Source organism: Diabrotica virgifera, chromosome 1 (genome assembly GCF_917563875.1).
Source record: "Diabrotica virgifera virgifera chromosome 1, PGI_DIABVI_V3a".
Taxonomy (NCBI): domain Eukaryota; kingdom Metazoa; phylum Arthropoda; class Insecta; order Coleoptera; family Chrysomelidae; genus Diabrotica; species Diabrotica virgifera.
Window position 1 is genome coordinate 293,471,632 of NC_065443.1, and position 13,379 is coordinate 293,485,010.

At 31.5% G+C, this 13,379-nt stretch overlaps 1 protein-coding gene across 4 annotated transcripts in view; it reads left to right on the forward strand.

Moving 5' to 3' along the window:
- Window positions 1-1,153: 1,153 nt before the first annotated feature.
- The window catches only part of LOC126885331 (zinc finger protein 28-like), a 43,295-nt gene continuing 31,069 nt past the window's right edge, over window positions 1,154-13,379 (forward strand). For 3 of the 4 annotated variants that reach the window (XM_050651885.1, XM_050651888.1, XM_050651887.1), the window contains exon 1: window positions 1,154-1,580. In XM_050651885.1, coding sequence (XP_050507842.1) covers window positions 1,343-1,580 — 238 coding nt within the window. In that variant the 5' untranslated portion in view covers window positions 1,154-1,342. The remainder of the gene's footprint in view (window positions 1,581-13,379) is intronic. The other variant, XM_050651895.1, reaches the window with a different exon arrangement.

Genomic DNA, 13,379 nt, shown 5'->3' on the forward strand with positions numbered 1-13,379 from the left:
TTAAATTTTGATAAAAAGAATAATTAAAAATAAATTGATCAATAAACTTCAAATTATTTAAATAACTTTTTAAACTTTTTAAAAACAATTACGTACAGTTAAGTCAATTTCTTCAACTAACAAACTTTTTGATATCAGTTACAAAGATATTAACGCCCGGTTTCATAATCAACTTAATGTGAACATTAACTAAAGTTCACTTTAAGGTTGACATTTACCCATAACAATTCCATTGATAAAGGTACCAACTTAAAATTTAAAGTCCACTTTAACGATTATGAAACCGGGCGTAAAAAATTAATTTGCAGTTGAAATACCATTGGTATATAAATGTGGCAGTTAGATAATGTGACAAAATATTTCAGCTTCAAAATAAGCTGTCCTACATATTAAAGTAATGACAAATTTAAATTTGATGTCACATCTCCATCTACAATGGTATAAAAAGAATACACTTTTTACCACACGTCGATATGTTATAAGGTCAAAATAATTTATTTTTGGCATAAAACATATTCAGCTACAATCCACCAATAAATTAATGTCTAATTACGCTAAAAACTAAAATAAAATGAGTTAAATATTAAATAAGTCCATAAGAGCTAATGTATTTGTAGCACCTATTCGAACACTTGCGGCGATTGCTGAAAGTTGAATTAGAGGTTGAAAAGTTAGCCCACAAACAATGCATTGCGTTTCCACTCCTTCTTACAGGGCCCGGATTACGTACACTCGATACGCATCGTATCCGCCATGTTTTCCCATAGCGCCTTACGGGAAAACATGGCGGATACGATTCGTATCGAGTGTTCGTAATCCCTATGCTGCATAGGGATTACGTACACTCGATACGCATTGGTCTCCATAATTCACAGATAGCGCACGATTTGTCAAAAGTCATATTCCACCAATCACAATGCCGACATCAGCGCCTCTGACTAAACGGAAGGAAAATAAATACGATTACATGTTTTTTATTAGAGTTAGCGGGGCATGGTCGTATTGATGACAGTTGGGGAGGAAACGTCCGCGACCCCAGTGGAATCTATCTTTTTAGTTTACGCCTCTTGGTTTAAAAACAAACCATAGTAGGTTGAAGGAAAAACCTCACTTGAAGGTTGGCAACACTCAACACTGCCGCCAATCGCCAAACTGTCATCGCCATTTTTGTTATTTGTCATTTCGTTGAATCCGTCGATTCCTATTTTCGTATTCGTATTTTACTGTATTTTAGTTTCATTTCTCGTTAAAAATTATATCTAAAGTTCTAAAAATTTATTTAAATATAGTGATTTTTTGTGTGAACATAAAACTGAAAATAGCAAATAAAATCAAATTGAATATGGAAGTAAAACAAGAAGCTAGTGAGGAAATTTGTAAAATAGAAACATATAATGAGACGTTTGATGGTCCCCTGGCTTTGGATGCTTTCAAAGTTGAAATCAAAGAAGAACCCAAGACAGAACCCGCATTCGAGACATTTGGATATTTAGACTTATATGAATTCCCCATAAAAACTGAAGTAGAAGATGAATGTAAATTTACACCATTGGATGAAAAACAAACAACAAATGAAGAAGGTAAGTAAATCACATTAATTCTTACAAATAACATGATAAAAAATTAATTACATTTTGAGGAAGATTCTTAATAGTTCGATAGTACTCCTACTCACTCATCCGGAAGAAAAGTGACAACTCAAAATTGCATAATTCCACTTATCTTTTTAAATTATTCCAAATATCCTATACTTTTACTGGGCCCGGATAGCTCGGGGTGGTTGCATGTCTGACTTCCATGCAGGTAGGCCGGGGTTCGAAATGCAAGTGCCAGCAAGAACATCAAGACATTTTTAAAATGTCTATAGGCCCCAGGTCAACTCAGCCTGAATAAAAATGAGTACCTTGGGTAAAACCAGGGGTAATAATAGGCAGTTGAAGCGTAGCACTGTCCCTGTTACATTCCTTGTATACCATAGGCTCTAGATATAGCAGACTATCCTGTTATAATCCCAAAGCCACATCAGCAGTATAAAATGGGATACTATTATTATTATCTTATAATATTATATCCTATAATCCCTGTCAAAATTTTTGTAAAAATGGTATATCTGTAAAATAAATAAATACAATTATTATTAATATTATTAATATTTATTGACGGAAAACTCCATTTTACAATTAAAATTAAAAGTCAAAATTAAACATTGAACACAAACATTACTTACAATTAAACTAACAACATCAAAAAATTAAAATAATTCACGTGAAATAGTCCTTTTAAAAGCATTTAGTGTGACTCCCATAAAGTCTATATTTGGAAACTCATTTACACTAGAAACAATTCTATTTAAAGGTATATTTTCTGCATGACGTGTATTGCACAATCTAGCAGATAGCAAGGGATATCTTCTCAAATTCCCAGCTGGAACATAAAAATCTATTCGACCCAGAATGCTAGGTGCAACAATAATACCATTTAACACCTTAAATACGAAATTAAGGTCAAAGTATCTCCTGCGATCCTCTAGACGGTGCAAATGAAACATCTGCATGACCTGACTGGAATTCAATTGCATTCCTCTAGTACCTAATCTATACCGCAGATATCTAACGAATTTATTTTGAATCGATTCAATTCGATATTTGTGATTCTCATAACTTGGACTCCAAATCACTGAACAATACTCTAGTAATGAACGAACATAACTCAAAAACAATCTCACAATTACAAATTGTAAAATTAGTCTTTTTGTTCCTACTCAGTCAACAAACTCATACTTTTCACATAAGCTTCCTAGGGGAGTGCATATAGATTTTCACTTCGGAAAAAATCAAACAAGATAGAACTTTTTGTAATTTCATTAAGAAATGTTGGCTTGTGCAGTCGAAATTTTGTGGGTTGGGTTGGGTACAGCAAAAGCCTCCAAACTGATGTTTTCATTTAAAGTACAGTAGGGCGTCGATTATCTGAACTAATTGGGGGACATGGGCGTTCGGAAAACTGATTTGTTCAGATAATCAAACTATACTGAGATTATCATACATATTTATCCACAAGTGAATAAAAACCATATTTATATAACTGTATATTTGTTTATACCTTGATAATGACAAATAGCAATTAAACAAAAAAGTGCAGTCTTTGCAACAACATATTTTTGGATACACAATTAAAGAAAATTGAAGATATTTTAAGCGTTAATTACTAACGCTTGCTCAGTACTCGAGTGCGGGGCGCTGGAGTCGAGAGTTCGGATAACCGGTCGTTCAGTTGATCAACGTTCGGATAATCGACGCTCTACTCAACTCTACTGTATATTTGTCACAAATGAAGAAAATAATGGTAAATAAATTATATTTTTGAATTTTCGAACTTCCTTATTTTAAATATTACATTTATACAAGTTTATTTTTTGTTATATTAATTTTTGTGTGTGAAAAAAAAAAGTTGTCGTAATCATTTTTTCCATTGTTATTTATTTATTTATTTATACGGGCAAGCCCAATTCAGTAATACAGTAATAAGATATTGATAATTACAGTGTTGAATATATAAGAATAAAATGAGAGAGTACAAAACATTTAAAAAGACATGACAAAGTAAAATAATTACAAAACATTAATTACTAACAAATAACAAGGTTATGACATTGCTAAATATTTAATTTGGTTAAATGGTTCTTAAAAACATCAACAGAGTTACCAAAAAGTAAAAGGTCACCAAGGGAGTTAGCAAGTCTTAGTGTTCTAGGAACAAAAGTAAAATATGAGTAATTATATCTATGACAAGAAATATGAAAGGTTTGAATTTGTCTTGTTGATCGTGGTGGAACAAACAACAATATTTTATCTATCACTGGAATGTGCTTTACCATTTGGTTTTAGTTTCGTTATAGTTGGCGTTCTGGGAAGATCGTAATTTACAGTTTATTATTTGTTGTTTCCGGTGGTGGACAATATATGCCACGATTATATTAATATAAGTAGTAATATAAGTACATATTACAATTGTTTTTTAGTCATTATGGCACGAAAGATATTTTTCTTTATAAACAATACTTTTTCTTCCGTAAAAAATCACATTTCAAAAAAATTTTTATTAGTAGTTTTATTTATCATGGAATCCAGTTATTCCATGATTTCATTTATAAATCCCAATTGGCTTACTGAGAATTAACTCAAAGTATTCTCTGATGCCGAATAAGGTTTATAACAAACAACTAAAGTGTATTTTTCAAAAAAAAAAAATAAAAAAAGCCGCTGTTTTAAGTGTATTTTCTTATGGCGTATAAAGTATGCCACGCGTGTAGTTATGTTATAACTTGATACGCGTGTAGTTAAAGGTTAAGATATCATAATGTTTGTTTTGTTTTGTTTTGTTTTTGAAGATATTCTTCTTTAGCGGCGAATCGATTAAGGGTAAAATTGTACATGAACCACGCGCCTGCGCACACTGACAGTATGTAGTTCTGACAGTATGTAGTTCATTGCTAATCTTTCAAGATAGGTATGTATGTATCTGTAACCGTGCAAATAAGTCATTAAAAGAATATATTAGTGGTTTTAGGAAATGTATTATTTATTATAATTCTTGTGTTTTTGGATTTGTGTTTCCCTGTAGTAAAATAATAAAATATGTAGGCATAACATTTTTACAGTTTGTCGCCGTGTTGTGTAATTATATCCGAAACTTACGTGTCAATTAAAGTGGCTTGATGGCGTAGTTGGCAGAGCGGTGGGACAGAGAACGGAAGCACACGGAAGGTCGCGGGTTCTAATCCAGGACGATTCATACTTTGTTTTATTTTTCGTTATTTTAATAAAAAAAATTTGAAAGTGGTAGATAAGAAAGTTAGTTTAATTTTTAAATAAAATACAAATAACCTGTTAAGTATATTTACTTCGTTTAAATTACCTATATAATAGAAGAATATCTTCTTACGTGCGTACAAAGTACACATACATTCTTTTTTATTTCCACGGGACAAGCCCAATACAGTTACAATTTTTTACAAATTTTGGAACAATTTACTATACTAAATATAAGTCATATATATAACACATAAAATATAATAGTTAAAATAGTTAAAATAAATAATATAAATTACATACAGAACAAATTAGAAACAGACTGGTAAAGGTGGACATAACAAAACAATTAAGAGGCAATATTAATTTGTTGTAAGTCGTGTATAAATTGGTTGGGTGTGGAACTAAAATTAAGCCTTTCAGTATTTTGATTTGCTAGACGTAACATTCTAGTTATAGGTTCATTGAGGCCATAATTACATCGATGAAATGGTACATGAAAAGTGGTTTCGACTGCATTTCGAGTACTGTATGAAGGAACTTTAAAACCAACTAATTACATCGATGAAATGGTACATGAAAAGTGGTTTCGACTGCATTTCGAGTACTGTATGAAGGAACTTTAAAACCAATAATGACTATTTGCTGTACCATTTAACAAACTATATAAAATTTTCAAATCATGGTGATAACGACGTTCTTCCAGGATATTGATATTTATAAATGCTCTAATTTCATCATAACTGTAAAACCTGTTGCTCCCAGTAATAGCTCTAATTTTAAATCCCAAAAACCTAAGGAATTTATTTTGAACCTTTTCAATTTTTTCTGCGTAAACATTATAGTAAGGTGACCAAATACTACAACAGTATTCCAAGTAAGGTCTAACAAGAGAACAGTATAACAATTTTAGGGTATTGGGACTTTTAAAATCATAGCAGTTTCGTTTCATGAAGCCAAGCATCTGTAATGCCTTTGAAATAATAGAATCAATATGATCTGCGAATTTTAGCGATTTGTCAAACAGTGTTCCAAGATCTCTTATTGTATTAACACAGTCTAGTGGTGTGTTATCAAGTTTATATTCATACGGAATATACATTCTACCTTGATAAAAACTAATTTTATGACACTTTTTGACATTTAGCTCCATTTCATTTTCTTTACACCAATCCTGTATTTTATTTAATTGAAATTGCAGATTTTCGGAATCTACAGGACTAGATATTTTCGAAAAGATTTTTAAATCATCCGCAAACAAAAGCTTATCACAGTTTATATCTACAATATCATTTATAAATATAATAAATAATAGCGGAATAATAGGGTTTGTCATTGCATTATACTAGCTTTCGCTGGTAATATGGATATAGTGGGACATACAACTATTTTAATGCCAAAGAATACTTCATTAAAAAGAATAATTAATAAGTAATTGAAGTAAATTTACTAAAAGTATAATTTTGGCCACATATAAAAAATTAAATTACAATTTCTTCATTACAATAATAATTGTCAAAAAGTTTGATATAATAACAAGATATATCTAATTGATGGCCTCGTAGCTTTTGAACCCTAAGAGAAAAACGGTAGTAGACGTTGGGGTTGCCAACTGGTATTAAGCTGTAAGGAAAGAGATCGAATGCTGGAATAAACTTAGAACAGGCAACTTGGGCTATAATTTTACTTTATTTATTCATGCCTATTCTGTAACTCATTTCTATTATAGAAGTCAGGAATATCGAATAGAAGTGGCAAATAGTCAAAATCGGTATTCCATAACTCTCTCGGAATCTCTACAATCGGAATAGTGAATAGAAATGACTTCGACACCATTTACCCTGTCGAAATTAGATTTCGATTATCGGAATTGTGCTTGACGCAAGCGCATTGTTTTTGTTTTGACATTTATATTTTATATCTACTAAAAATAATTTATTACTGCTTATTTATCATTATTTATAGCATTTTTTCCTTTTGTATCTGCTTAATGTTTAGTCTGGTGGTATTAGGGAATTGTATATTTAATTTAGACATGTTCGAGTATGCATTAAACCTAACCTTAAAATTTATTTGGCATCTGAATCTGAATGCGCCAGGGACAGTGTTGCCAAACTTTCTTTGTTTATTTCTTGTACAATTTCAATCAATGGCATAATGTAGGTACAAAAATAGATTGTACACGAACGTTTAAAATATACAGATGTCTATCTGTGTTGACTTATAGTGTTAATTAATAAATATATTATACCAGTTTACATGTATTTATCAATCAACGCTAATAGAAAAGAAAATATTTATAGAAAAGACGCCGTTTTTGGGAAAAGTTGTTTATCAGTTATTTTTAACTATTTTGAATGGGAAATAAGCCACACTTAAATTGAAAAATAATTTTATTTAACGTTTCGACGCCCAAATCGGGTGTCGTTGTCAAAATACAAAATACTACTTAAACAAAAATGTTGCTAAGTAAAAAATTCTTCTAATAATTTATTTAATCCGACTCATTTATATTGGCAATTCAGATATATAATATACGTTTTAAAGTAGAAGACTTTAAAATGATATTGCCAATATTAATGAGTTGCGTTCCTGGGACGACTTTACTAAAAGATAGTTCATTCGATTACATGAAATCAACCCCAACTTGAGAATATCCGCCACAAAAAAAATCATAGCATGTATTGTTTTTAAAAATCATGTTTGTCTTTAAAAAGACAAACAAATGCAACGGTGGCAGTAAAATTCTCGCGCTAGAGATTCCATAGTAAATTAAGAGGGAAAACCAGGAAAAAGCCTCGTGATACTATCCCGACATCGTAAGTATTTGGGTCTTACATTTAGTTTACTCTCAAAACTAATACCAAATTCTGACTTTCTGACCAAACGGTTTGAGGATAGCGCCCCACGGTTTTCTTTAACGAATGTGTTTTTTCATTTTTTTAACGAACGTTTTTTTCGAATAATCCTTCGAGTTTGATTTTTTTTATTTTTTGCTTTTTAGTTGATTTTTTTATAATATTTTAAATTGCCACTCATAACTAAAAAAAAAGCGTTTCTTAAAAAAAATTTTCAAATTTTTTTTTATAACAATTTTAATTAACTTTGATTTAAAACCATTTATCATCTTTTGAGGTTTTTGTGTCCAATATTTACACTAATATTTTATTGTTTACTTTTCAAAACGTTCCTTTTTGTTATTTCAAAACTAACTGTATGTCATGTGATAATATGAAAAATTGAAGATATGGCACTGGTGTCGTATTTCAAATGTAGAACCATTCACAGAACACTAATTTCACTTGACAATGGGTTCACTTGACAATGCACGAAGGGGTTGCCACCCCTTCTGACCACGTGAAATAGACATTGCCGATTTCGATTGGCCCTGCTTACGATGTGAGCTACAGAATGCCAATCCAAACACGAAAATGACGCGATAGATATCAAACATTCCGATTTCAGGTAATTACGATTCGACTTGGTCATTTATATTCGATTTGTTAAAAGTTACAGAATAGGGCTGATTGTATATTACTTAGTTTCTGCAATAGTTTTTCCAATCCAGTAAAATGTTTATAGTTCGTTTGTATTTCAGGTGGTTGCCTGGAGGCGAATAAAATAAAAATCATGGAAAACAATATGAAAGTTGCGACTGTTCAACGGACAAATCACACTGAAGAAAAACCACATAAGTGTGAAATATGTTTGAAGAATTTTGCTAAATTAGGAAGTTTGACAAGACATTTGAGAGTGCACACTGGAGAAAAGCCTTACAAGTGTGAAATTTGTTTTAAGCATTTTTCTCAGGCATACAATTTGAAACAACATTTGGGAGTGCATACTGGAGAAAAACCATACAAGTGTGAAATTTGTTTTAAACAGTTTACTCGTGCAGTGTATTTGAAAAGTCATATCAGTTCGCATACTGGAGAAGAGCTTTACAAGTGCGAACTTTGTTTTAAGAAGTTTACTGAAGCGTGTAGTTTGGCAAGGCATTTGAGAGTGCACACTGGAGAAAAGCCTTACAAGTGTGAAATTTGTTCTAAGCAATTTAGTCGGGATGAAATTTTGAAAAAGCATTTAAGAGTGCACACTGGCAAGAAACCTTACAAGTGTGAAATTTGTTTTAAGACATTTAGTCGAGATGACAATTTGAAAAAGCATTTAAAAAAGCACACTTAGGACAAGCCTTATAAGTACGAATTTATTATTTAGCGTATGGCTATACGCTGTGAGCTCGTACGTAGAGGGGATATTTACAAATTCGCGAGCGCCAGTAGTGGCAAGTCTGTAAACGTTTACCGGAAATTTGACGTAAATGTCAAAGTGATTAATTTAAAATTAAAATTAAAAACATTAATTATAAAAAATATTAGTTGGTCAAAACTGTGGTATACATTTTTACCTTAAATATACTTACGTTTTAAATACTGAATTTAAGTTTTTTTAATGTTCCGTAATATGTAATTATAAATTAATCTTAGCTCCATCTACACGATAATTGTGAAAGTATCCGAAGTAAGAAATTCATATTTTATCAATAGAACGTCAAAACGATTAGCAAAATCTTTAAAAAATCGATTACAATTTAATTAGTTTTTTGCGTTGTAAATATTAAGCGACAACAATTAAATAATAAATTTAAAAATTACCGGTGAAAGTTGAATTAGTAATCCGCTAGGAGCGCCACCAGCGAAGCTCAGAGCGTATATCACAGTTTTTGTATATATAAATAAAGATAACAATACATTATAAATAATAATAATTATTTTTTATAAACAAAAATTTAGTTGGTAAATATATTCAATCGATTCCTTGATCGCCACTAAAAAATTGAACCGATTGCCACTGTACGATCTGACGGGGCATTCCTCCACCAAATGCTTAACCGTTTGTCGTTCAGCACCGCAATCGCAATTTGGAGAAGGTATTTTTCCTCATCTAAAAAGTGAGTCAGCCACAGTTTGTTCTAATTCTGTTTAGTGTCGCCCAGATTCGTCTTGGTTGATTGAAACCCTCTAGTTTTCTTATAATACCTGGCATATTCCGGATGTCAGGCGGAGCATTCTTCTCCCAATGTTATCGCCAACGGTCGGTTATTTTAAAATTCCTTTCAATTAGTATCCTTGCAGAATCCAGAGGGTTTTTTTCTTGAACGAAGCCTACTTACGTCTCTGTCGTCAATACCAACGTGAGAGCGGAGCACAGGATCGTCGTTAATTTTTCTATACTCCCTGACACTTCTATGTTCTCAGCGGACGTGTGAGGGGGCCATGTGGTTTAGTGCTAGTAGCCAATACGTTGGCGTGGCCTTGATTATACCTGACATAATACGCAAACCCTGGTTTAGTTGGGCATCAACACGTTTGGTGTGTGGGCTGTTGAGCCATATCCGGAGCACAGAGTACTCCGCAACGGGATACACGAGTCCTAGCGCTGTCGACCTAAGTGTAGTCGCTGAGGAACCCCATGTGGTACCGCATAAGTTTTGTAGAATATTATTTCGTGTTCTAAGTTTTGCAGTCGTCTTTGTAAGATGTTATAAGTACGATTTGTTTTAAACAATTTAGTCAAGATAGACATTTGAAAAATCATTTAAATCCATTTTAGGCTGAAGAAAAATCATATAACTTTGTTTTCAGCAGTTTACTCGGGCAGTTTATTTGAAAAGTCTTAAAAGTGTGTTAAATAGTTTAGTCAAACAAGTGGTTTGAAATCACATTTGAGAGTGTACACTGGAGAAAAGTCTTATAAGTGTGAAATATGTTTAACCTTCCGATGACCAACCTTTTTTTTGTTACACGGATGACCAAGGGGGTAAAAAATGACCCTAGGTCAAAAATGACAACAAAAAAATTATTTTTTTATGGTATGGACTTTATGGCATTCGGCCCGTCACAACATGAGTATTAGTGTCATGTGTAGTGTGGATGTTGAGTAAGTGTCTTGTTACTTTGCAAAGTCGATGTCATTAGCGTAAAACTACTTGGAATTACACATAATAGACGGTATTTTACTAAAAATCAACTTCAGAATATATTTTTTATTCGTAAAATATAGGGAATTTTTTTATTTCAAAATATGAGGATATTTAGAATGATATTAAGGACACCCGAAGTCCAAAAATTGAATTTTGTAAGTTTTTTGGGTTACGATTAAAAATTATTCTCTGAAATCTTCTTTTTCCAACGGTATATAACACATTATAGTATAAAATTTCCATGGTTACAAAACTATTTGTTTTCTGAACGTCTGCACTTAATTTACCGTGTACCGGTAGCTTTATAGCCTATTAGAGTGTTTTACGTCTTTGCGATTTCCCGAATACTAGGTTTTTAACTTTTGATGTCAGATATCTCTGGTTCCTTAGATGATCGAAGGTCCAAATTTTTACAGTAGTTGTAGATAGATAATATCTAGTCCCGCGTAAAGTTTTATTGAAAAATGTACAAAAACAGGTAAAATAAAAAATAAAATCTTAACTTTTTTGGGTTTTTTTTGTAAGAGTATTTATTACAAGAGTAATGGTGAAATGTCTTAAAGAAGATTTGAATGAAGAAAATGAAAAATGAAGACCCAACAGGAGATAACTGCTGAAGACTTTACTACAGTAAACGAGATATTGGAAAATTTTCATATAGACAGAAAGAGCATTAAAGTTTTTAGACTTGGAAAGTTTGCACCAATGAAAACTAGACCAATTAAAGTTATACTACCATCTAAAGAAAAGGTTATGTCGGTGCTGAGCAATAAACAACTGATTAAAGAAGCAGGTATCAAGATATTTGCTGATCAAACCAACCAGCAACGTGAGTATGTATTCAATATTTTTGAAAAATCTATCCAATGACACCAAACACGACCCCCTACGGAGGTGGGATGGGGACTTACTTTAAAATCTTAAATAGGAGCCCCCAATTTTTATTGGAGATTTGGATTCTTTACGTAAAAATAAGCAACTTTTATTTGAGACATTTTTTCGAATTATTGATAGATGGCACTACAACCGATGGAAAAAACGATTGTTGGAAATGGAAAATTACATTAAAAAATGGAAAGTCCGTACTTAAGGCTATGGGTACATAATTCGCAAATATTTTACGTGTATCCCTACTTTATCTGTCTTTACACGACAAATTACGTGTAGTAAAATTCACACTGGTATGGATATGTAAACATTACTAGAATGTCATTCTACTTGAACATGTCATCATTAATTTAAAGAGATGGCTTTTGAATGTTCTTGGATAACTGTTATTTTTATAATTGCAAATTATTAATTCAGTTAATAAATGCGATAATTTTTTCACTAACTATGTATTCAGTGATTGTAATAATTTATTTGTACAACAAAAACACAAAAACTAATACCCAATCGAGAAAAGAGGAAAAGTGTTAAAGTGATTTTTTAATAATATATTGTTATGGACCGCTTACAATTTTGAACATCTTTAATAACAAAATACTTGGATCACAGAATATATTATCCTGATGTATTCTCTGCTTGGATCTTCCACAAAGAATACACAATAAATAACTTTTTATTAAGTTCACGTCTTAAATCAATTATTTATCAAATACACTATACGCTGTGAGCTCGTACGTAGAGGGGATATTTATAAATTCGCGAGCGCCAGTAGTGGCAAGTCTGTAAACGTTTACCGGAAATTTGACATAAATGTCAAAGTGATTAATTTAAAATTAAAATTAAAAACATTAATTATAAAAAATATTAGTTGGTCAAAGCTGTGGTATATATTTTTACCTTAAATATACTTACGTTTTAAATACTGAATTTACGTTTTTTTAATGTTCCGTAATATGTAATATCTATTAATCTTAGCGCCATCTACACGATAATTGTGAAAGTATCCGAAGTAAGAAATTAATATTTCATCAATAGAACGTCAAAATGATTAGCAAAATCTTAAAAAAATCTATTACAATTTAATTACTTTTTAGCATTGTAAATATTAAGCGATAACAATTAAATAATAAATTTAAAAATTACCGGTGAAAGTTGAATTAGTAATCCGCCAGGAGCGACACCAGCGAAGCTCAGAGCGTATATATCAATAATATTTAATCAATATTTCAAAATATTGCGAATGCAATGTCAAATATTTAAAATTGTCACTGATTGTCAGTGTCTGACTGACAATATTATATTCGGCTGAGTGCGTTGTAAGACAAAGATAGATTTGGAAAATATTACCACGGCATTGTGTTCATTTTTTTCGAATCCTGAAAAAACCAATAAATATTTTTGAAAAATTTAAACGCAGAATGAAAGACTAAATTATTACCGAGGGCCGAAAGTCCCTTAGAATAAATAAAAAGTTTATTTTGAATGAGATATTTGAAATTAAAAATCACACTAAATTTTCTTAGTTTTTCACCCCTGTAACTTATTAAAATAAACATTATAGAAGTTCTCAGGGACTTTCGGCCCTCGCTAATAACGTAATCTTTCACTCTGCGTTTAAATTTTTCAAAAATACTTATTAGTTTTCTCAGGATTCGAAAAAAATGAATCCCCATTTGAATAGCATTGCAGCCGAAAAT